This window comes from Protopterus annectens, chromosome 9.part0 (genome assembly GCF_019279795.1).
Source record: "Protopterus annectens isolate FY-2018-M chromosome 9.part0, PAN1.0, whole genome shotgun sequence".
NCBI classification, from domain to species: Eukaryota; Metazoa; Chordata; order Ceratodontiformes; family Protopteridae; genus Protopterus; species Protopterus annectens.
Genome location: NC_056743.1, coordinates 429088782 through 429115693, shown reverse-complemented (window position 1 = coordinate 429115693; position 26912 = coordinate 429088782). Strand labels below are relative to the sequence as shown.

Sequence of the window (26912 nt, the reverse complement as noted above, 5' to 3'; positions counted from 1 at the left end):
GCAAGGTTCCTTATGGGAATGTATTCTGCAGCACCTTTATGACATACAGAAAACAAATTTAACCAATGCTTTAGCAAAACATATTGAAACCTGTGGAGATACACATTTGTTTATATTTTTAGTGCTACAAGTCATTTTTGATGATTGGAGAAGGGTTGATTTAACAAATAGAACAGAACAGGCTGAAATGAGATTGACTGTAATTTTGCAGGCAGATAAAAACTTTGGGTTAAATGGCCATGCTACCTTTAAAACCAGCTTTAAAGACACGTGATTTGTATCACTGATTATTTTATTGGTAATTGTCAATCGGTAACCAGTACTTGAATGCTGGTTCTTTACTTGAATTTTATGGTCTGATGAAGTGTTGTTCTGACGTGAAAGCACTTACCAAATTAAAAGTGTTTTATTACTGTTCTACTGCTTCTTCGTTTTTTTCTACCGAATGATAAAAAACTATTATTTTTGTTGATGCACATAATAACAAAGACCAAATTAGGGGGTGTTTTGGTGATATTCACAACTATAATAAAGAGCTTCAGCTCTGCACCGTTTTAAGTTATTACATTTTGAAATAAGATTATCTTAGGAAAAAAGGCTGCACATTAAATTCGATGAAAATACTTTGGCTTAAAGATGAAGAATTCGAGTGTTTCAACATTTACATGCTTGTGTTCAGATTTTTACTTTGAAACACTAATGATTACAGCTGTTGCTAAGAATCAGCAGATGTTACCAAACTGGGAATGCAAAAGCAGCACATGCCTGAATCTGTAAGAATGCGGCTGTCGATTCTCGCAGGTTTAAGTATTAATGAGCTGTTACACTCACATCTGACGAACAACAGGCTCTTAGCTTTCCTGACAGTCGTATCTAGAAGTGACAAGGCATGAACACATTACATATTTAGCACTTCTGCAAGCTGCATATATTAAATGAGCCTTCTAGGTATAACTGTTGATATTCTGAAAGCCTCTGGTCTGCTTATAAAATTTATTACACAGTGTACAGCAGGAAAATATAAATGAGTAGTCATAACCATCTCTGCCAGAAGCTATTTGGTCAAAGCCTGTCACATTAATAAATGAGATGGTCATAAATTGTACAGCAGGTCAAAGTAAATTTTTTTTTTTGCTTTCTTGCCTTAAGTATATAATACCAGGATCCACCCAAGGGATTAGTCAGTGGACCTTTTCTCTTCTCCTTTTTGTTTTGATCATGTTAATGGCCATTCTACATGTCAGTCTTTCCAGTGTGGAAATGACACTCTCTTTCCAATAAGCTCAAATTTATCATGCATCTTAACAGACTTCAGTGCGTCACACATCGCTGGAAACAAGTTGCAGGATTTGATGATCAGGCAGTTCAGAGGAGGACAACACAATACTAGATATGTCATTGCCATAAACCATAGAAAGAGACACTGATACCTCACTATACCTTGTCTCAAAGAAGGGAATATAAGTAAAACTTTTCAGATTTTCTACAGTGCTGATTTCTTAATCAATACAAAAATAAATATCATCAAAATAAATTAATTAAAATAAACAAAAATCATGAAGCCCACACAGTATATAAACTGATTAAATAAAAAAAATTAAAACAAATAGATTAAGAATACACATAATTGAAAGGCAGATCTAAACTGAAAATAAGTATTAAAAATAAAAAAGGGCTGTACAATGAAGTCTACAGTTTTTGTTGTTGTGTCTTTTCAGCTTTTCCCGGTTAGGGGTCGCCACAGTCCTGCTGCAAAATAATCAAAAATTCAAATTATGTGACCAAATGAAAGTCGGACAAAACAACAATGAAAGCCAGATGTCAAGATGACCAGTCAAGCAAAGACAGGGTCATTAAAGTAACTGAAAAATTATGGAAAACTTATCAACAATCTCCAGATGACTCTCTGAAAATGCCCAGAGGACAGTGATAACCATACTAAGACAGTGAATAGAAAATGTCACCTTCAGTGAGCAGAAGTTCTCCAGTTCAGTTCTCGGCTGGGGTGACATCTGTGCAGTGTATGCATGTCCTGCCTTATGTCCAAATGTGCTTTCTCTGGGTGCTGTGGCTTACCCCCATCTCCAACAGATACACATTAGGTTGATTAGTGATCTCTCAAACTGCCCATCACTGTACATGCAGTGTGAAAGTAAGTGTGCATGCTCTGTTACAGACTGAGCCCATCACTCTGTGCATGTAGCGTGTGAGTAAGTGTGCATGCTCCGTTACAGACTGAGCTCCAGTTTTTTATGCAACACTGTAGAGGATAAAGCAGATTATCAGAAAATGGATAGCTAAAGTAAGGGAAACATAATTTCCACAGCAAAGCAACCCCAGGATCTCAAGTGTTCTCTCTTGCTTGAGGCACCATAACTGCAAATGAATAAATCCGCTGATAAAGGATTTACGCAAGAAGGATGAACACCTGAGTGAAAGGGGACAGAATACACAGGACAGTTACTGACAGCAGTTTGACAGCATTAACTGTTGTGCAATGAACACACTGTTTAGAATATACCATATAAAGTGAAACAATAATTATGACAGGACCAAAGATTCAAATGGCAACAATATGAGATCTGAACTAAAGCTTACAGCACCTGAATTCATGATGACAAGAGAAAAAACACAGAGCTGCAAAAGACGGCAGCCATGAGAAGTCAAATGATACTAAGCAGAGTCTCACGGAATGAAGGTGGATACCATTGTAATATTACTCTCAGCTTACAAACTAACAAGATCCACATATGGGAAACAAAAGGGTTTCACACAAGACCAAGTCAAAAGTAATCCAATGTCACAGTAGTCACTCCAAAAAATGAATGTAGCCGTCACAGACTCAGAAACAAAGTCTGTTATTAGCTGTTGGTTGGGAAATTGCAGGTCTCGGGTACCAGATGCCTCACAAAATTTCCAAAATAAAGTTCACAGACACACATGGACATGTACACAGACACACACACTACAAAACTAGCATTCAGTTTTCATAGCTTGGATGAACATATCAAATCAAAACTAAAATGTACAGTTAAAAATACACAAAACTAAGAACAGGTCAAAAATAATATTGTACAAGTGGGCAGAGTTTGGTAGGCACCCACTGCTAAAAAAGAACTATATCCGGAGAAGGGTGCATTACATGACATTATAAGGCAAAAAGATGGCTTGGAGAAACACAAGAAAGCATTATTTCATAGGAAGCATGGCAAATAATCAGAGTAGTCTCCCCAAAGCGTTAGTGGGCTCAATAAAAGTAAAATAATTCAAGAATGCACAGGAATAATTATTTTATTTTCTTGGGAAGGGGGCAAGTTGTTGATTAACCATGGCCTGCAATATATCCATTACACAGGGAAAAGGGGAGAGTGAATAGGAGAAAATGGTCCTTAAGCAATTTCCAGTGAAATTCTATGCACAATACGAAAGAAATATTATCTTGTAGTTTAACTAACTAATTTCTACTTCCTTTTTTAATACATTAATATGAAGTACCTGCAGAATGATTACTTATTATTTCTGCTGTATTGCTAAGTGTTTTGTGTGATATCAGAGCCAGTCAGTATATTACACAAGCACATGAAATTATGTTTCTTAAAACTGGCTACTTTACTCAGAAAATCCAAAAATTATACATGCCCGTGAAGTATTTGCATGTCATCAAACTTTCCAAAAAGAGACAAATGGAATTTATATAAGTTTTACTAAGAATGTCCTATTATGTTATGTATACATTTTTTTCTACACAGATGAAAGAATAACAAGAAAAAAAAAAGACGTATGTGCTTACTCTGTTTTGATCACCAGGGTTCAGGACATAGTTTACATAGGTGCAATAGGAGCATATCTTTTAGAGTCACTGTTTTTAGTCTTCAATTTTTGGAAAGCAGTGAGTCAAAAAACATGAAAAAAATAAAAACAAAAAATATATTTATTTTTGGCTGGAATGTTTGCCTTTGCCATGTAACTAAATTTTAAATACCAACTCCATAGTCATACCACAAGGCAGATAAGGGCAAAAACCCTTGGAAAGCACTCCATCAGTTCGCAGAATGAAACAAATTGCAGTGAAATTCACAGCAATATTAAATTTACAAAACAAAACTTCTCAGTCACATACTAATTCAACAACACATAACTATGTCCACTTAGTTTTTAATGTTTCTGCCTCTTTACATGCAGCTATTAAAGTCAAGAAACAAAATAATGAGAGCAGTACAGGCAGAAGGTACAGACAAAGAGAAAGTTAGAAAAACTGCTTAGGGTGTGAGGCAGGGTTAATGCACACAGGTTTTGGAGAGGCACACACTGTGGAGTGCGCAATAGAAATGGGAACTTCAGAATATGTGAGCTAGAAATGGTCAAGAGTTGGTTAGTCAGGTGAGAAAGGGCAGAAAGGGATGATATGTCTATCTTGCAGCTGCTGGGAGTAAACACACCTAGTATAACAACTGCTTACAGGCTATAGAAGTTCAATTAATATCCACACCACTGCTCACCAATGTGTGACATTCCTCCTCTGGGCCAGTGATCAAGAAGCCCTAGTCCTCCTCACTGACACCTGTGGAGAATGTTTCCTGTGAGAAAAATATATACACACAGTATTTTCAGATGCAGGTCTCTGCACCAAGTGCAACGTCCCTTAAGAGCACACAGGAAATGCACACTCCAGTCCTGTGGCTAGGCTTTCCTCTCCAGGCTACATCTAAGACTCCCCACTGATCATTATGCAGCTAAGTCCTTAGCAGGGTGTTCCTAGCAATGCCCTCCACCACCCTCTCTGCGAAAGCAGTGCTCTTAGTGTCCCTGTTCAAAACAGCTGTCACTCTCTCACACACAAACACACACACACACACACACACACACACACACACACACACACACACACACACACACTATTTGAGATTTGATTTTTCTCACACACACACACACCTGGGAAAGGCAGGCACAGCTTACCCGGTCTGCCACCTCCACCCAGACTATAAAGTAGATTTACTGCCACCAGAACACCTGAAGTCAGCTACTTTAAGGCTCTTACCAGGGTACTCAATTACACTTAGTAAAATTAATACTTATACAAATGGTAGTGTTTACCAAGCTGCAAGACATTCATGAATATGGAACCACAGTGCCACTAAATAAATGCAAGTACTCTCAAAGATCAAATAGTTTCTAAAAGACCAGCTACAATGAAAAGTTTGGATATATTTAATAATAAATAATAAAAAACACAAAAATACTAAACATCTATTTACAATAAACACCAGAGTTTCATTCTCAGGAAACAAAAAAAATGCCACATATGGAAAGACTCAAACAAATACAGAAAAAAACATTTAGCTAATCTCACTACATTTTTCTTAACTGGCTGAAGAATTACTGTTCCCTAGTTACTTGCTAAAGCAAAGCAAGAAGAAAGTGGATGAGTGGTTGTCAGGTCCAAAAACAGAGTGCACTCCTCACATCTCTCCCTACTTTTTAAATACAATTTCCGTGTTGGCTACAGACTGACATCACATCTGGTTACCTGACTCTATGGTTCCCACACTACCCTCTCACTAGAAACTGAGCCAGGATCTGGCACTGATGTGTCACAATACACACACAGAAATTTAGCTAAGGTTTACTACAGCATCTGGAAACTATAAAACAATTCCAAGACTTCCACCCTTACTGAAGAAAGTAACAAGACATTTGCCTGCACCCCAGGGTAGCAATTAGTTCACCACTAAGGACAATATATCAAATTCCCAACCCAGGCTTTTCACAGACATTGCATCTCTGGCTGCATTCAGACCTGTGAGATAAAATGTTTATGGTCTAAATCAAGTCATTTCATTACAGGCTATTTTTCTTAAGATTAGCTAGGCTGAGCTTAACCCCTTCCCTTCCAGTATCCTCTGTTAAAATATATACATTTCATCAGTTACAACAATACAGTCTGACATACATGTATATTCATTTTCTGTGCAGCAGGGCCTACTGCTGATGCATTTTTAACACAAGCAACTTTACAAATACATTTTTAAAACAAGCATCTGTACAAATCAGTCTGATATTTAAATAGCATATAATCATTTATAAAACTCCAGCTAGCTATGTTGGCAAATGTTACACATGCACTGCCCTACTCCCCCTGGCACAGCTGGCACTACCTCACATCATCACATTTCTCCCCCCATTGATGCCTCAAACTAGTTTTTCAAGTGACCCTGGATATACACTCCTTGACAGAAATGAGCCCGTCTGGGAACACATTAACCCCAACCCTCCTTCAGAGCCCATCTGCATTGGCATTGATGACACCACTATAATGCTGCACTGTCATGTCATATGCCTACAACCCTAGGCTCCACCTTAATTAATAACTTGGCATATTGCTGGCTGGCTCTATGTAGCCATGTTATGGGATTGTGGCCTGTAACCACAGTAAACTTCCTTCAATATAGACATGGCTGAAGTTTTTGCAGTGCTCATACTATAACTAGACATTCTATTTCTACAACTGCATAACATTCCTCTCTGGGTTGGAGTCAGGTGCTCTTCTGCCTCTGAGGTAACCTGGCTGAGTACAGCCCCAACCCCATGGTTTGAAGCATTCACCTGCACAACAAATTATTTGCTATAATCTGGACTGGCTAGCACAGGAGGTCCTCCCAAAGCCCCCTTTAAGCTTTTGGAATTCCTGCTCACAGGCTGGGGGGCCACATAACCTTGTCTGGCCTGCTTTTCCTTGTCAGATCTGTGAGGGGAGCAGCTACTGTACTTAAACTTTCTATAGTACCCCTCTGTCCCCTAGAATGCCATCACATGCTTTTTGGTAACTGGGACAAGCCATGCCTGAATACCTTCTACTATGGCAGGTTCTGGCCTGATCTTACCTCTCCCCACTCTATGTCTCAGGTAGGAGACCTCTGCCATACCCACCTGACACTTATTGGTCTTAATGGTCAACCCTGCTCTTTGCAGTCTGCCCAGCACCTCCCTGACATGCTGAAGGTACTCTTGCCAGGAATGGCTGTAGATGGCAATATTATCCAGGTAAGTAGGGGCAAACTCTCCTGCTCCTGCTTGGATATGATCTACCAGCCTCTGGAAGGTTGCTGGGGCATTTTTCATCCCAAACGGCATCCTTTTGAACTTGTATAATCTAAAAGGAGTCACAAAGGCTGACCTCTGTCTAGCGGCAGGAGTCGAGTACCTGCCAGTAGTCCTTGGTCAGATCAATACTGGTCAAATACTTAGCCCCACCCAGCTGTTCTAAGGCTTCATCTGTCTTAGGCGGGTAATCATCTGACCGATATGTCCAATATTGATAAAAATATTCAAATTACTACAGAAAATGTTTGAAATAAAGTCCAAATTGCATAAAACAAATAAAGTAAAAGGAAACAACTACATATTTTACTAAGGATGTATTTTTCATATTAAAGATATCCGCATTATCAGAAGTGTATAAAGTGTATGCATGCTTGTGCATTATTAAAGTTATTTCGCAAAATACAGCCATTACAGAGTATATTTTGCAAAGTACAGTACTTTCAAGAGTTTATCATGCATTTGAATGTTATTACAAGCTCAGAGAAGTTTGTTTGTATGTCAATACAAGGGCCATATTTTCTGTATGTTTGTGCACACTTTGTGGGCATGGCCGAAGGATTTCGAAAACCCAGTGCACTTGTGTTTGACAATAATATTGATTTTGAAGTCAAAGAAGTGAGAAATTTTTCTTCCACATGTCTTGATGAGCTAAGAGATCACACAGCCACATATCCAGTTTTACAAAGGTTCAACCACATTAGCAAACAAGGACGGCCATCAAAGCAATCTAGTTTACCTCAACAAATGCAACCATATTTTCCATACAGAGATGAGATTGTGTCCGACAAAGGTATCATTATGAAAGTTCTAAAATTAATTGTTCCAAAGTCCTTGCAACAAGAGTACATTATCATCTTGCATCATGGTCACCCAGGAACTGACTCTACCAAAAGAATGGCAAGAAGGCTATTATTTTGGCCTTTTATGTCACAAGACATTGAGAGAGCACTTTTATCTTATTCAGTGTGTAATAGTACAAAGCCACATCAGCAGAAAGAACCACTTCAGCTAAACCAGACTCCTGAACTACCTTGGTTGACAGTAGCCACCGACATTTTCGAGTGGAATGGTCAACAGTATTTGGTGTTAGTAGACTCTTACTCCAATTGGTTCAAGACTGACCTATTTCCTAACCTAGCATCCAGTACTGTCATTACTAAGATGAAGCGTCATTCTACAGTCCATGGTAGTCTGCATAAAGTTATTTCTGACAATGGCATGCAGTTTACATGCCAACCGTTTAAAAGATTTGCCAAAGAATCTGTCTTTACTCATGTCAAGAGTAGCCCTGAGCATCCACAGTCAAAATGGTTTAGTAGAACATGGAGTTCAAAGTGTAAAACAGTTACTAGAGAAGTCAAAATGAGACAATAGTGATATTTTCCTGAATCTCTTGAATCTCAGAAACATTCCTCGTGATAAACATCTTGGTTCACCTGCCCAGAGATTTTTGTCAAGACAAACCAGAACCACATTACCAATCAGTAGTCGATTGTTGGCTCCATATGTCAAGAACAACAGGACAGTGAAAGCCAATCTGTTGAAGAAGCATTTACCCAGAAGTCCTACTATGACAAGACCAGCACACTACTCAATCCATTACGAGAAGGAGAAGTGGTAAGGATGCAAATATCCAAAGGTTATGATTGGATTGGTGTCGTGAAGAGTATTTACCCAGAACCAAGATCATACATTGTGGAATCACAAGGAGCAGAGTTTAGGTGGAACTGGAAACATTTGATACCGGTGTCCAAGCATATAGCCTACAAGTAAGACTATCTCAGAGTGAGTTGTCTGGTGTTGCAATTCCAGAAGTTGTTCCAGAGAATATTCCCATTCCTGTAATGAATCCAGACATTCCTAATATGAGTTGCTCACTGAAGACTGTCCTTGCTGCTAAATTCAGTCCAGATTGTTATGTTATAAGATCCGGTCATATCTCCAGACCATGTAACAGATACACGGCAACTTGGACATGAACATTGTGTTTGTTTCTAATGTCTATAATAATGCATGTCTAACGCTAATGTTGTTTATTCTAAGGGAAATCTTTTAAGAGGGAGGATGTAGATCAATGTGTGTATATGTATCTTTAACAAGCTATCTAAGGGCTTGCACAAGTGTATAAATACTGAGCATGTGCAAGCTAGAGTACCATTTTGTAGTAAGCTGCTGAGATGTAAGCATCTATGCATGTATGGTTTGTCTGTTAATCAGTTTGTATGGTTTGTCTGTTAATCAGTTTGTTTATATTTTATGATGCTGCTCTTCATCTTGATATGTTTCTATGTAATAAAGCCACTAAATGAACCACCCCACCTGCTTGTCATCTATGTTAGAGAGGAACAAGCAACACACACCTTAGCCAACTGGTTCACTGTCAGATTGCCATAATCCTCTGCTGACATCTTTGCCTGCTTTCCCTGACTAAGCAAAACTAAAAATAAATAAATAAATAAAACTGTTGTGAAAAATGAAACTCTCTATGTTTATCTTGTGCCTGGTGGGAGTACCCACACCTTTATTGTGAAATGCTTACAGGGTACATAAGTTCAATTAATATCCACAACACTGCTCACCAACATATGATGCCCCTCCTCTGGGCCAGTGATCAAGAAGCCTCAATCCTTACCACTGACACCGGTGGGGAATGTTCACTATGAGAAAAATAGATGCACAGTATTTTCAGATGAAGCTCTGTGCACCAAGTACAACTTCCCTTAAGAGCATACACGGAATGCAAACTTCAGTCCTGGGGTTGGTCTTTTTCTCCAGGCTCCAACTACAACTCCTCTCTTACCACTATAGAGCCAAGTCCTTAGCTGGGTGTTCCAAGCCAAATCCACCACAACCCTCTCTGTGAAATCAGTGATCTCAGTGTCCCTGTTCAAAGTAGCTGTCACACATACTCTCTGTTTGAGGTTTGATTTTCACACACACACACACACACAGGAAAGACAGGTACAGCTTACCCACTCTGCCACCTCCACCCAGACTATAAGGTAGATTTACTGCCACCAGAACACCCAAAGCCAGCTACTTGAATGCTCTTACCAGGGTGCCCAATTGCATATAATAAAATTAATACTCATACAAATAGTAGTGTTTAACCAAGCAGCAAGACTTTTAGGAAAGTGGAGCCACAGTCCCATTAAATAAATGCACATTCTCTCAGATGTTAAATATTTTCTATAAAGACCAGCCACAATTAATAAATAATTAAAAAAAGGCATGAACATATTGAATATCTATTTATAGTAAACACCAGCACCAGAGTTCAATCACAAGAAATATAAAAAACAACACAGATGGAAAGGCTCAGACAGAAAGAGAAAAAACATTTAGCTAATCTCACTATATTTTTCTTAACTGACTGAAGAATTACTGTTCCCTAGTTACTTACTAATGCAAGGCAAGATGAAAGTGGATGAGTGCCTTGTCAGGTCCAAAAACAGAGTGCACTCCTCACATCTCTCACTTCTATTCAATTACAATTTTAGTGCTGGATACAGAATGACATCTCATCTAGTCACCTGACAATGTGGTTCCCACACTATCCTCTCACTAGAAACTGAGTCAGGATCTGGCACTGATGTGTCACAATACATACAAAGAAATTTAGCTAAGGTTTATTAAAGCATCTGAAAACTGTAAAAACTCCAGCACTTCCACCCTTCCTACAGAAACTAACAAGACACTCTCTGGCACCCCAGGGTAGCAATTAGTTCACCACTAAGGACAAAAGAGCAGGGTTTCAGCCCAGGCATTTCACAGACATTGCATCTCTGACTGCATTCAGACCTGTGAGAAAATCTTTATGGCCTAAACCAAGTCACTTAATTTCAGGCTATTTTTCTTAAGGTTAGCTGGGCTGAGCTTAACCCCTTCCCTTCTGGTATCCTCTGTTAAAACATTTACATTTCATCAGTTGCAATACAGTCTGACATACATATATACATGTTTTCTGTCCAGCAGGACCCACTGTTGATACATTTTTAACACAAGCAATTTTACAAAAAAAATTTTAAACGCAATCATCTGTAGAAATCAGTATGATATTCAAATGATAATTCTTTACAAAACTTCAGCTAGCTATGCTGGCACATTACACATGTACTGCCCAACTCCCTCTGGCACAGCTGGCACTACCTCATGTCATCACAGTTTATCTCTGCCAAGCAGAACAATTTCTCTAGACAGCACTGAAGTTTCAAGTGATCCCCTTCATAAATTACATATTTTCCCAGATTCAAAGTGCTTGCACGTAAAAAAAATAAAAAGATCAAAAGGGGTACTCATGTCTGCAATATATAGACTGATCAGGTATGGCCTGCAAATGAACCCTCAACATCCCACTACCATATCCTATGATATCTCCAGGACAAAACATGCACTGCACCTACCATTTTTTGTTCTGCAATGTGCTACTATCCAATTTGCAAGTGGGTATGATATACCTATCTTAATCAATGTGCTTATCAGTAAATCAAGACTAGCTCTATAAAATCAGTGGAGAAGGTGATAAACATCATGCCCATCAGATTCTCCCTTCAACTGCAACAATCACACTACTGTACAACAGCTTGTTACAGGTGGTAAGAGCTTGTGTTATCTGTATCTGTGTGTTGATAACTGACAAACCAATTTTTCCAAGTCTTCAAATATTTTTCTTTATGACCAGTGACTCCATGACTTTCCCAGAATTTGATAATAAATTCAGTGGCCTATGGCTATTAACCTCATTGGCCTGTGGCTATTAAAGCTGTCTTATGGACCCTTGTCTTTGTATACTGCTTTAACCATGGCAACTCTCTAGTTTTTCTGTATGACAGCCAGTGTACAGAATGTCTGATAAATATACTTTGTGGAGGATTAGCCAGCATTTCTTTCAATAATTTTAAATCTTTGTTTATATAGTGTCCATAGATGAGGCATTGGCACCGTCCAGTCTAATCCACCTGGTCTGCCTTTTATAAGTTTGATCCTTTTCATCCAAAATTAGTTTTCTAAGTGGTTAGTAAACAGACTGGCAAATAGCTATGGCCTCTTGAGTTTTCACTTTATTGTAACTAATCTTTGAAGACCCGGGAATTTTTATTATTTCTAATGTAGTTAAATATTACCCTTTTGTTGTTCTTCATATTGTTTACTAAATGTTCCTATAATCTTGTTAATCACCTTTTACAGAGGTTTTGATTATTTTAAACATGATATTTTAGCCTCCAAATACTTATTCTTGCCTAACTTGTTTGTCTTAATTAGTGTATTTCTACATTTAATCAAACTTTTGGTTTACTTGTTTAAAGGTTGTGTACCTACCATAACATTACATCTGGATGAAAGAGATCTAGCCTCCTCAACATGATGACTAAGGCTGGCACACATTAAGGAGCATTACTAACTCCTCCGATTTGCATTACTAACTCCTCCCATTTGCATTGCTAACCCCTCCCATTTGCATTGCTAACCCCTCCCATTTACATTGCTAACTCCTCCCATTTGCATTACTAACTCCACACACTTCAGCCATAATGCTCTGAAAAATAGCTTCTTCTCCAGATGTCTTTAAGGCTGCAGAAAGGGAGAGCAGAAACAAACAGGATAACCACTAACAGACCTCTAGACAATGTCAGCAATGAGTCAGGGAGAACAAGGGGTATAAAGCTGATGAAGATGGACCTCAAATCGAACATAATGGTAATCTGTGTCTAGTATGAGGTGGGTCCAACCCTCATTAACAGCAGGACAGAATCCCAGGCTTATCCTTGTCTGTGGAGATTTTCATGTGGACATAGCTCCGAAGGAATACCTGCCATAGGTAGAGATCACATCTAGGTTATAGCGTCTTGTGAAAGTATTCACTAAAGCTCACTTAGCGGTCGCACACGTATCCTTTACGGGTACATTTCAGAAAAACGCTTGAGGGTAGCTACTGCCTTGGCTGAGCGAGCTCTATATACATTAGGCAAACAATTGTTAAAAATCTATTAACAGACTTTAATACAATCAACAATCTGGGTAAAGGATCTTTCTGCATAACTTTACTTTTGGTTTGATAAATAATTGCACATATTACTCTTTTATTTTACAAACTGTGCCATGTCTTCCACTCTGTATTGATACCTTCTGTGTGTGCTTTACATGGACTGACTCAAAGCCTTGTCACCATACTCAGTGTAATACAGACAGCTCAGAGGTGACCTGGATCTGGCATACAAGGCATCCTCCAACCAAATACTGATGGCATTACTGCGCATCAGCCAGTCAAATGGCATCAGAAATATTCAGTCTGGGAATCTAAACCTCTTCTGCAACATCAACAGAATGGTTTGGAGGGACAGGCACATCTTGCAGAGGATACTGCTGGTCTGGAACAGACTCCCCATCCACATAAAACAAAGTTCATCCCTGTCAATATTCAAGCATCTCACTGCCCCCTGTCTAATGGATATGGCTAGCTCCTAAGTGCTTTATCCCATGCATGGTTCCCTTAAAATTATCTATGGTATGAGCCCAGTTATTCTGATTAGGGGTAATATAAAAGTATCAACCATGGGATGGGGAGGGCCACTCTCAAACAAAATGAGATAGGTTAATTCTAGAATAAAAAAGGGAAACTGGCAAGGCTTACAATGGCCCACAAGGGCAGCTAGCCTAGTACTCACCTACAAACCTATCAGTAGTGCACCCTGGTCAACAAATCTAAATAAATAAGTTATTTTAGAAATTTTGGAACTCATGTTGTCATTACAAAAGGACACAAACAACTGAAAGTCTTTCCTTTATGATTTGGTTCTGTCCTCATAACATTTGTGTTGTCTGTGGACACTCATACAACCCAACTCAGTCACCTCGGTCTGAGAAACTAGAAAAGAATACTGTCAAGTTGAAACACTGAACCGCCCTTTTTCCCCTCAGTGGGTACCTGCAGGCATACATGATGGACTTGGTTCACAATGACACACTTTGCATCTGGAAAATTAAGTGAGGATTAGGATACAACATTTGTAGCTTAGATACTCTTGCAGCTAAAGTAATGGCCACTAAAAAGTACATTTTCCATGATATGTACTTTACCTCTACAGTAACAGCTGATTTAAAAAGAGGAATTCTAACTTTATCTACAACAAAACGCACATCCAATGACAGAAGATGGAGAAATACTTTACCTGACTTCAAAGATGCTAATGTCAAAGAGTTAGAACCTCGATAGAAATTAAAATTGTCAGTAAGGTGCACCTTAATAGAAAGGCAGTTTAATAATCCTATGTCAAAGATCTGAGAGAAATATTCTAGCACTGCTGGCTATAACACTGAGAAGAGACCCAAATCTTTAAAAACAGACCAGAAACAAAATGTGTCCGTGTATTCTTGTAATGTTTTCTACTGTTAGGCCTTTGGACAGAAGCGAGTTTCTAGACTATCCTGATAATATATCTAGTGATTGGCCTTTACTGGAACTGGTCTAGCCATATGGCAATATGGAGAAAAGAAGGTTAAGGTGAGGCTTGTTAGATAGGTCAGACGGGTTCTGGATGTTCTCAGAAATACAGAAGATGAGGCTTGAGCAGAGGAAACCATACTTGTCGAGTCTAAATGGACGTCTAACAGGACCGAATTTAACTGGCTCTGCTTATCTTTCTGGATGAATTTCAGAATAAGAGGAAACTAGGGGCATCATAATGGGATTGCGGGCACCACTTCTGGATGGCATCATCCCTGGGATGTTCTCCCAAGACTGAGAGTAAAAAAAAGTTGCTGCACTTGGCATTGGTTATACAAAGAGTTCACAGCAAGGCTTTCCCCTGGGATGAAAGCGTTTTCCTTCTACATATGTATTCAACCTAATTATATAAAAAAAGTGAGCAATAATGTTTACTCACTAGAGAAATGCCCCCACCCCTGCAGAATATGACTGTCAGTCAATAAGCCTCCTTTTGACTCATCCCATTCCTAAACCCTGAACACTTCTCAAAAGGGGGGTAGGAATGCATGCCCCCTACTTGTTTATGTATCAGTTCACTGCCATCCTGCCAGTGTGCACAGCTTCAGCACCTCACAACAGGTAGTAATGAACTTTCTGCAATTCAAGGACTGCCCTTATCTCCAGAATCCTGATATCTAGACTGGCTCCTGAAATCTCAAGACATTTTGCCTTTGATAAGGCTCTCTCTACCTAGAGCAGAGGCATTCATGGTCACAGCCACGAAAAGTACAGATTTTAAATGAGCTCCCAGAGTTAGTTTAGAGTTGCAGCCATCACTTCAAAGCATATTGTAAGTTCTGGAAATTGGCAATGATTGTAACAGGATCTACTAATCAGGACCACTGAACTTTTAAAATCCACTGCAGAACTCCTATATACAAAGTGGTTTAGGGAACCACTTGTACTGTAGAACTCCTATATACAAAGTGGTTTAGGGAACCACTTGTACTGTAGAAGTCCTATATATAGAAAACGGTTTAGGGGACCACATGTACTGTAGAACTCCTATATACAAAACGGTTTAGGAAACCACGTGTACTGTTGCTGCCATGACATGCAGTGATCTGAGTCACAGTAACACTCAGAGATTTAATAATTTGTGGTACAGGAATTGTAAGGGAAAGATTTTGTCAGAAGAAATACATGGTCTGTTGGGGTGGAGTATGAATGCTATAAATGCCAGCATTTCAGAGGGCTCTAAATGGGGTTTTGAAATGTTCACTTTATTTCCCAAAACCTAACCTGTTACATGTTAGGGTGGCTCAGAACCAGTCATCCATGACAGAAAACACATTGACCCTTGTGGTGTTTGGTTAACTACAAGTATGGATGTGCATTTGATGAATATCGCCGGGGCAGAAGTAAGTGGGAATGGAAAAAACGGAGCCGACACCAGCAGAATCATGTCTCCATGGATACATTATTTAACCACTCATACCAAGTACATATTTCAGCTACTTTTTCTTTCTAGGATATAAAAGGAACCTGAAGTAATAACTTACTCTTATTCAGTCTGGTGGTACCTCTTGTATGGTCACTTCTGTATGAGGTTTAACACCTCCTTTCTTGCGGCATTGTTTTGACAGGGAGAACCATCTGGCAGGGGAGACAGTAGGAGTGGGAAAGGACATGGAAGGGAATTGGGCATTTCTGGATATTGATATCTTTATCTGGCTGTCCTGTAGGAGTGGGAAGTGGTATGGAAGGTTAATTGTGCAGTTCTGGATATTAATATGTTTATCCAGTTGTCCTACAAGTGGAAGGACACTAACTCCCCTAACTATCTCAAGAGTGGAACAGTCAGGCAAGGTTTCTGGAGTTAAACTTCTGTGTTCCCTACAAAGGATGGACGTGCTGCTGATTGTTCCTGCACCTGGGCTGACAGTCATTCTGAACGTTAACACAGCGACATGCATTCTTTCCCAGCTGCTTGTTGTTTTGCTGCTGTTGGCTACACTGAAACTAGAAATAACATGGGTCCCGATGCATCTCAGGAAGGTGCACTGCAGAGGATGAAGCTTGACATCAATAACAGAGGCGATTTCTGTCTTCTTTCTCCATGGTGTCTAAATCATTTTTAACTGACAGGCCAAAAAGAAGATCTTCTTTAAAGGCAGCATTGGTGAAGGTTACCTTGGTGCTCTATGCACAGACTATTAAGTGCATGGAGGAGTGATGGCTATACCAGAACTTAGTTCACTACATGGATGATCTGTGAAATTGTGAAAAAGATGTATGGGTGAGAATAGTGTGACAATGACAGAAGTGCATTCTAAGCTTTCAAATTAAGACTAAACTATCCTTCTGGGAATCCGTTCAATGGCAAGCTCGTTTTTGTCAGTTACATTTCACTGGAACCTTAGCTTGAGAGGTAGGAAAACATGGAAGGTATGCAAATACCCTTTTAAAATCTATCCATAATCCCCTGATTTCTTACCCAAGGGATAGAAAGCATGACTCTAAAGTATATAAGCCTTTTTAAAGAATGCCATAGCAACAATAGAAAATGGCTTGGAAGCCTCTATCCAGCAGGTCCAATCTTTGGAAGGCTTGAGGAACTTGTCTGGACTCCTCTCAAAAGGTCCTACATTTTCAGTGATTTCCCATACAGATCTAAGATCCAGACATAAGCTGTATCATTCCGTCAGCATAAAGTACCACCCAGTAAAAAGGCTGGGTAGCCTAGTAAGTCTCCTACAGGACACTTTCCAGACACATTTCGAGAATTTTCTGACTATTGTCTGTTTATCATAACATTTTCAAGTAGTTCCCCAAACATTCGGTGATCTGGGAGAAATGATAGGAAATCAGTACAGTCTTTACCCTCAGTCTGTGCTGTATGGGAATTCTCGGGGGAGTCTAAGTGTCTTTTCCAACACGTATGCTTCCTGCCAGGCCTTGGGTTGATGCATCCAAGGATGAAGAGGCAATGTGTGGTCTCAATCTTGCAAAAGGCATTTGACCCATCTGTGCTGCCGAGTTAAAAGGTGGAGGACTAAAGGGCCAGAAAAAGAAATGTCTATAGAAATAGACATCAAGGAAGGCAAGTGTAGAGCAGTCTGCATCTGATGTCAAGATCAACCATGACATCAAACTTTCCTGGGATGAATGAAACAATCTCCATTACTCCTGTGTTGAAACTTAGGGCTGCCAGGCTTTGATTTTTATTATTTTTACAACTTGTGACCATTACAGGATTTCTAGGTTAAGTAATGTAAAACATGGATTTGATGGTATTTTAACCCAACAAGGGATTTTTATATCAGTCCTTAGTATACATTCATATATATTATTATATTTTTACACATTTTCATATATCTTTATACATTTGTATATATATGTATATATTTTATACATTGATGGTTCATATTTATGAAGTAGGTACATACTTTTGTTTTATTTCAGCATTTTACATTGTGGAAATGATCCTAATAGAGTGATTTTAATTGCTTGACTATATGTATGCTATCAATGGCAGTTATATATTGAATACAGTATATAGTCATGAGGTTCTGGGTTAGTTGATTCATCTGATGAAGTCTTTTTTAGGATGACAACACAGTTATTTTGCTCAGCGTTCATGTGATCCACTCTGTAGGCTTAACTGACTTGTTTTGTGTTTTTTATCCGATTTGGTGCCTCTGGAACAATAAATTCAATTTATTTTAATTGTCGAGTGCTGGTCATCCTTCTTGGGTGCCCATTCACAATTGGCTTTGGTTGTCTAAACCAAGTGCTAGAACTTGTGAATACAGTACCAGAGATAAAAGAACTGGAAGTGGGATCTTTAGAAAAGGATTGGATCAAATTGCGTAGAAAAAAATGGGAATTGTCTGAACGATGCATGCAGAATAATATTTTGGAGGAGGAATGAGGTTTAAGAGAAGGCAGGGATTGAATGAGCTATTTAATGTTTGATTGACAATGACTGTATATAAGTGATGTATAATGTTTGTGACTGAAAATATGTCAATTTGTTTTGTTTTCTTTTATATAACTGTATAACTGCCTATGTCATAAGTGATAATTCAATACAGATGTCTCTTGTTTAAAAAATAAAACATTAAAATTAATAGTATATCTGCAGTATTATGAGCATTCACAATGCTGGGAGTTCTCACAGCCATACAAGCAGTCAGAGTTTACTTTTTCCTACTACAGCAGAATCCATTATGTAGTACCTTAACCTGTGATACATACTGTATATTATTATTATTATTATTAATTTTCGTATGCAAAGCACATTGGCTTACATAAAAGTAGCTTAGAATTACGCACCAATTTGACTGAGACATCAACAGTCAGTAAACAAAAACAAGCAAGTCCGGAACAACAGTTCAAGGAAAATAGTTAAGTTTACAGCACATGAAATTATAGGAAGGGGAGACAAGAATACAACAGCACTGGAGATATATAAAAAAAAAAAAAAGTCTAGAACTGAGAAAAAAGGAAGGAAGGGGAAGACAGACAATTGCACGGAGAACACTTCTCAGAAGATATGTGGAGCTGCAAAATGAATTACAAAGACAGGTGTCAAAATGTATTTATTTATTTATTTAGTTATATTTATTTATTTATTTTACATTTGTTAATCGGGATGGTCCGACTGGACACAGGTCCATTTTCAGTAGAGGCCTGGGGAGAAAAGCTCCACAGTAAGTAAAATTTTACACATTATGTTAAATGTTACAGTATACAGAGAATTTTCAAACAATATGTTAAAATACAGTATACAGAGAATTTTCAAACAATATGTTAAAATACAGTATACAGCAGAAGACATAACAAGACTTATATATACAGAAAAATAATAGTTATACGTGGTTAATAACAGAATAAGTATACAAATTCAATTAGCATTAGGAGAAGACCTAGACTGTAATATATATTACAGTAGGTATATTAGGAAGTGAGGTATATAAGTGGAATCATTTGAGGACTTATGTAATACATGGGCATAGCCACTTATTGTTTAAGTGTGCTCTAAGTGAGTGTTTAAAGTGAGAAGAGGTAGGGGCAGAAATCAGAGCAGGAGGGAGATTATTCCAGGTTCGAGCTATGGAGTGGGAGAACAGTGCTTTTCCTGCAGTATTGTTAGTCCTACCAATACAGAGTAGGGGTTTGTCGGAAGATCGGAGAGGACGATTTGTAGTATAGTGGGTGAGAAGTTGGCCTAGTGCAAAGTTTTTTTCTGGATGCGTTTCCACATTGTAGGCAATGACTAATTGGTGATAGGTTAGTAGCTGGGGAAGTTCCAGCCATTGCAGTTCCCTTACAGCCTGGCAATGGTGGGTTCTAAAGGTGGAATTGTTTGCAAACTTGGCAATTTTTTTTATAACATGATTCAAGTCTGGCAAGGTCAAGTTTCTAAGCTGGGTAAGAACTGGAGCAGCATACATTAGGGTAGACAAGAGGTGAGTGTGGGCTATTTCAATTTTTGGAATTTGAATTTTTAAAACGTTGACAAAACATGTGGAAAAGAACTAATGTGGATTTGGAATACCACAGATGTCACATGCTGCATGCCACAAAGTAAAGCAATGTAATCCTTCTTTATGTACCATGTCTGCACCCATCTGCACTGTGAAGTACACCATAACACATATGCAGGTCTGTCCCTCTCTGACTTTCACAGAATATCACAAATAAGATTCCTTTGTCATACCTCCTTAAAATACAGGGCATTTAAGATGTTCTCTCTTAGAGGTAATCTTTGTAAACATCTCTTAGGACCATATATGATTTGCTCAAGAAAGTCTAAATTGCACCCAGCATGCCTCTTTTTATAAATCGTATGTCTAAAGGATGTTAAATATTGACACCCCTGAAAAAAATGATTACACTGCATGCCATTAAACTTGCTTTCATCATTTTATACCACTCTTCCGACACACTACTTGAAGAACCTACCTCACAAACAAAATGGGATCAAACTTCAGATCTTGACAGAATGGTGATTTATTAGAGCAACTATGAAACCAGCATTTAGGACAGAACTGCCCCTTGTTTCTGTCACTCTTCATGTGACTATGGACCACAAAGAGCATGCAGAAAGTTTTCTGTCACTCTTCATCTGTCTGTGGACCAGAAACAGCATGGAGAAAGTTATTTGTCACTCTTCATGTGACTGGAGCAGAAAGAGTATGCAAAGAGTTTGAAGGAAAATAGAAATTTGGAAGTTGTGTTACTTGTCTGTAATATTTGCAAAAATTATGTCAAACAGAAAACCCAGTACAGTACAACGGAATAGACCTTTAATCATACAGACAGTGCAACAGTCTGTAAGAACCACAGCTCGATGGTGTTGCGACACAGGAATGGAAGATCAAGTCAGGAATATGACAGAGCAGATAATAACCTGTTCTCCAATTGATAGGAAGGAAGGAAGTCTAGTGGTGACCGTGTGACAGGCTTACTGGTTCTACAGAATTAATAAAGTACTGCTACTGCTCCTGTTTATGTGTACACAGAGCTCTCAGCTGTCCCTGATTTTCAGAGGCATTCCTGACTTTGACTCAAATTGTAGGCCTGTCCATCTTAATCCCTATTAAAACTAGAAACATTTGGAGAAAAGGTAGTGAATTACACTTAATAAATATTGACAATAATTAAGAGTTATAGACTTCTTTTACTTCATAAAATGTATATTATTTCACATTCTCTTATAATGTCAATGTCTCATATTAATAGTAAAGGTATTTTAAAAGTGTCCCTGACTATTTCTGGATTTGTACCCGATTCTGTTGAAATATGTTCCTGACTGGTTGGGAGCTATGCATGGGTACAACACCAAAAACAACCTGATGTTACCAGAATGCACTGCATGGACAGGAAGGCTGGCCAGACAGGCATTTTAGGCATATGGGATATTATCCAGCAACCTCTGGCTTGGTATGATATTGTGCCCACACAGACATTACCCTCTTAAATAGATAACTGGAATAGTAGTCTTCAGTTTTGTCAAAATGTAATTCCAGGAATCACATTTTATCACTCCCACCACCCAAAAAATTCAGGACTTGGAATCATAAAGTCAGAACGTGCTTGACTGAGATATTTTTTCACCCATTTTAGTTCTCTTCCCCCTGGTAACACATCCATTCAGTTTTTTACATAGGATAAATGGGATGAGGAAGTAAAGTCTCCACAAGGTAGGAAGTTCAGGGATCATGCATCGTGGAAAAAAAAAATTAAATTTACATTTCCTGTAGTTTCTGTGGCTGAGCTGTTTGACTTGTCCATTTTGTTGATGCTGAGTTATGCAATTGCCCCAGTGGACACCAACTGAAAACAAAAACTACAGTAAGAGGCATGTCAAAGGACACAGCTCTGATGTACATTGTTTCAGGGGCCAACGATGTAAAAAATAACCTAATTAAAATGTAAAAAGGTCTTCAATCAAAAATATGAAAACGGATGAAACTGCTCATTTCCCATTGAAAAATCTTCAAAAGAACTATAAAACAACCAGATGCTTGCTCCTCATCAAACTGACTATCATTTCATAAACTGACAATGTTGAAATGCTTTGTAAAGTAAATACAGACGGTTAAAGTAGTAAACTACAGGAGGTATATTTTAACACTTTATCATCACTGAGTACATACACAATATATATTTTTTTCTGAAAATTAACTTTGGATATAATGCTTTGTGCTTAAATACCTCCAGCATTTTTACTCACATCATTGCCTTCTATTTCAAACAAGTCAAACTGCAGTGAGATTCGATATTGAGTCGGTGCCACCAGCTGCCAAACACAGTTCTTGTTTGGTGGGTACTCCTTTGGCCAGCCTGGGCTGGTGATGGTGCCATTGTGTTTGGTGATGAATCCTCCACAAGCAGCTGCAACAGAGAGAGAAGTCTTTGAAAACATTGGCTCAAAACTCTGAACTGCACTATCAAAACTATTGCAGAGGCAGACAAGAACTTTTATTTCCTGGGGCATATTATTTTTTCTCATTGCTTAAGCTGCCAGCCACAATTTTTTATATTACAATAATACAGAAATGAAGGCATACACATTTATGCACACATACCAGAAAAAGAACTTGAACACCAATAGGAAACGTCTTTCATTATCTCTTTTCACACTTGTGTTTCATAAACATGCTAATTTTTACTTCACAACAGTGTTGTAAACTCAAATACATCTGGACTGTACTGCACTGATTTGTTACATGAAATTTAGGAAGGAAGACATCAGCAGTTAAAGTGACTGATACTGACTGAAGCGACACTTGCTGGAAATGCTCAGCCTCACTATGTCACAATTCAGATGCCTTGAACAGACATGTACCTCATTACACATGGGTAGCCATCTTCTATGGATATGAAATAAGCCCCATACATACACTGGAGAGTTAGGATGGCAGACATCTTATATTGCAAGCATATTGTACCTTCCTGGGCTAGACTGGCAGAAAAAAAAAATGCAACACTAAAGATTTATGTGTCCAAGACCAGCACTGCAAATAAACATCAAGCTAGAGTAATGGTACTAAGGTAAACATCAAGCTAGAGTAATGGTACTAAGGTAAACATCAAGCTAGAGTAATGGTACTAAGGTAAACATCACGCTAGAGTAATGGTACTAAGGTAAACATCACGCTAGAGTAATGGTACTAAGGTAAACATCACGCTAGAGTAATGGTACTAAGGTAAACATCAAGCTAGAGTAATGGTACTAAGGTAAACATCAAGCTAGAGTAATGGTACTAAGGTAAACATCAAGCTAGAGTAATGGTACTAAGGTAAACATCAAGCTAGAGTAATGGTACTAAGGTAAACATCAAGCTAGAGTAATGGTACTAAGGTAAACATCAAGCTAGAGTAATGGTACTAAGGTAAACATCAAGCTAGAGTAATGGTACTAAAGTAAACATCAAGCTAGAGTAATGGTACTAAGGTAAACATCAAGCTAGAGTAATGGTACTAAGGTAAACATCAAGCTAGAGTAATGGTACTAAGGTAAACATCAAGCTAGAGTAATGGTACTAAGGTAAACATCAAGCTAGAGTAATGGTACTAAAGTAAACATCAAGCTAGAGTAATGGTACTAAGGTAAACATCAAGCTAGAGTAATGGTACTAAGGTAAACATCACGCTAGAGTAATGGTACTAAGGTAAACATCACGCTAGAGTAATGGTACTAAGGTAAACCACGCTACAGTAATGGTACTAAGGGAATTATTATCAATATGGCAGAAGCAAATGTGCTAAACAGGCTTCTGAAAAAAAAATAAGCCACCCCAAGCTTAGGGATGCAATGTGAGTCCTCCCATCGAACTCAAACATGATATCCCAATGTCAACCTGTGAATGGAGGTAAAGGACCTCCCTGCTATTTCCCCATAGAAGACTATCGTAAACCTTTTCTGCAACAAAAATAGGACATGCTGGAGGGGCAGGTATGTATCTCAGAGACTCCTCTTTCTTTGGCAGAAACTTCCGTTCTATGTGAAGCAGAGTTCATCCCTTCAGTTATTCAAGCGAAACTTGGATCAGTGGATTGGGAGCAATAAATATACCCCTGTCTAAGCAACTATGTCTCTGTTGGAGAGAGGAAGTTTGTAAATTCTTAGTCACCCATAACCAAGTGTATATCTATCTATATATATATATATATATATATATATATATATATATATATGTGTGTGTGTGTGTGTGTGTGTGTTTGTGTCGTCTATAGATGTGTGTGTGTGTATATGTGTGTGTGTCTGTATATATATATATATATATATATATATATATATATATATATATATATATATATATATATATACATATATATATATATATATATATATATATATATATATACATATATATACATATATATATATATATACATATATATACATATATATATATATATACATATATATACATATATATATATATGGATTCACTTTACATGCTTGAAATTCTGAAATATCGAATTTCAGAATCTCAAGCCCATAAAGTGTAAATCCTAAAAGATCGAAAACCCAGAAGCGCGAAACTCAAAATCGCGACTTCTATACTACACACACACCATCACATACACACACCTTCCTCCCCACACACGAACACAAAACTCTTATCTTACATACAAGAATGGGGGGCAAGCCCCCCTGCACCCCCTATGTGGGGGACTGCACCCCCCAAGCCCCCCTACTTAAATACACTAACTCCAAGGTCGCATTACATACACAAACACATGAAACACCACCACACAAGCTACATTCCCCTTGTACACACACACGACACAGTAACAAAACACATTCACACACACACACACACACACACACACACACACACACACACACACACACACACACACACACACACACACACACACACACTACAGCTTCTACCCAAAACCCTTAAAACATAAACACTTACCTGAATCCATAAACAGAGCGCAACAACAGAACTGCTAATTCAACATTGCCGAAATGCGAGATTTTCAATTTCATACTTCTGGGTTTTCGATCTTTTAGGATTTCAACTTTATGGGCTTGAGATTCTGATATTCGATATTTCAGAATTTCGACCATGTAAAGTGAATCCATATATATATATATATATATATATATATATATATATATATATAAAAACAAAAGGAAATACTGCCAACCCAGCTAGCTGGAATCTTGTAAATAATTATATATCATTTGTGAATATCAATATGATTTATATAGAAGTACCAGTGGCCTCCACAGCAACACAGCAACACTCAGCAACACGATTAAATTTTAGCGCTTTCAATCACTTTTATTCTGTGACCTTCTTCAGAAAAAATTTTTTTGTGTTGCTGTGGAGGCCACTGGTACTCGTTTGTTTTAGTTTTCTGGTTTCAAGTGTACCATTTCGTGGTGCTGTGCAGTACAGTTTTTATCATTTATATAGAAGTGTGACAGAAGGAGATACTGCCAGCCCACCTATCTGGAATTTTGTAAGTGTTGTGTCATTTGTGAATGTCAAGATGCTCATGTAAGATGCTTGTGGTCAGAGATGTATTAGAACTGTATGTCATATCATAGAGACAAGTGCTGAAGAGATATTTTGTAAAGTACTGAGCAGAAATGTATATCCGCTGTTGTGACTGTTTAGATGTATGTATTTTAATAGGGGAGACTGAAACACAGGAGATTAACTTGCAAAACATCTGAAGAATGGTTGAGGTTGAGTTAATTTATGGCTGGGCCACAAACAAAAGAGATGTCATCATTCAGTTTCAGTGCAACAGGAGACATAATATCTAGAATTAGACGTTTTTTCATTGTCTTTAAATGTGGAGTAATGTAAATTATTTTACAACTTTCACCATTTGTAAAAGATCTGAGATGTATGTATTTTCCCAGGTAGATGGTAAATGCTACGAGCTGCAGTGGGGGTTTTCACCAGGGATAGTCAGATGACAAGAAGTGATGTCATGCTGCAAGCTATTCTAGTAGTAATAGTTGGGATATTAATTTAAGAACTATCTGAGAGAGAGACTGAGCATTTTTGTAGTTTTGTCTTTAACCTGAAAAGAACATCCATTCACCACATCTGTCTTGCTTGCTCTGTAAGTAAGTTAACTACTGTACAGTAATTTCTCTTAGATAAGTCAGGAATATCGTGCAGTACAGCTTAGATGTTTTCTTTATTCATTTGGGACTATCCTGCAATGTTGTTTTAAATATTCCTGTGATTTTGAACTCTGATGCAACTGTGATTATTTACTGAGTATTTTCTTGTTCTTTTATTATTTATTATTAAATATATTTAAATATTTCATTGTGACTGATATTTGGGAGACATATTTAAGTTCTGAGAGCACTTGCATATTTATTTGCTGACACTGTAGGCCACTCCTAACAGCCTTGCTCTTGGTCAAACTACCATTTGGATTAATGGTAACATTACACATTAAGATTGGACACCCTTTGTTAAGGGCCTTAAAGTAGCTGATAAAGAGTTGGTTGGTGGCAGTAATAACTACCTTATAGTCTGGGCAAAAGGGGGCATAGCTAGTAAACCTGTGCCAGCCTTTCCCAAGTGCATGTTTGTATGTTTGTGTACAAACCAAATCTCAAAGACTGTGTGCGCCATTTAGTTGGGCAGAGACAAGAAACACTGGTTGGACAGAGAGGGTGCTGGAGGTTTTGGCTAGGCCACTCAGCTGGGACCTCAACTCTATAGCTGTGCCAGTTGAGATTCTTACTGGGGTTCTGGAGAAATCAGCCCCAGACAGACTGTGGTCTCTGTGTGCTCTTAAGGGAAATTGCACTTTATTGTGTTTGTACTTGTCATCTTCCCAATGTACAGCCCCCACTGGTGCTAGTGCTGAGGATTGA

General features: G+C 38.2%; 1 protein-coding gene across 1 annotated transcript in view; it reads right to left on the bottom strand.

Moving 5' to 3' along the window:
• BMP1 (bone morphogenetic protein 1) overlaps positions 1–26912 on the bottom strand; it is a 1811822-nt gene that overhangs the window by 97652 nt on the left and 1687258 nt on the right. The window contains exon 14 of the mRNA XM_044082969.1: positions 22272–22432. Coding sequence (XP_043938904.1) covers positions 22272–22432 — 161 coding nt within the window. The remainder of the gene's footprint in view (positions 1–22271; positions 22433–26912) is intronic.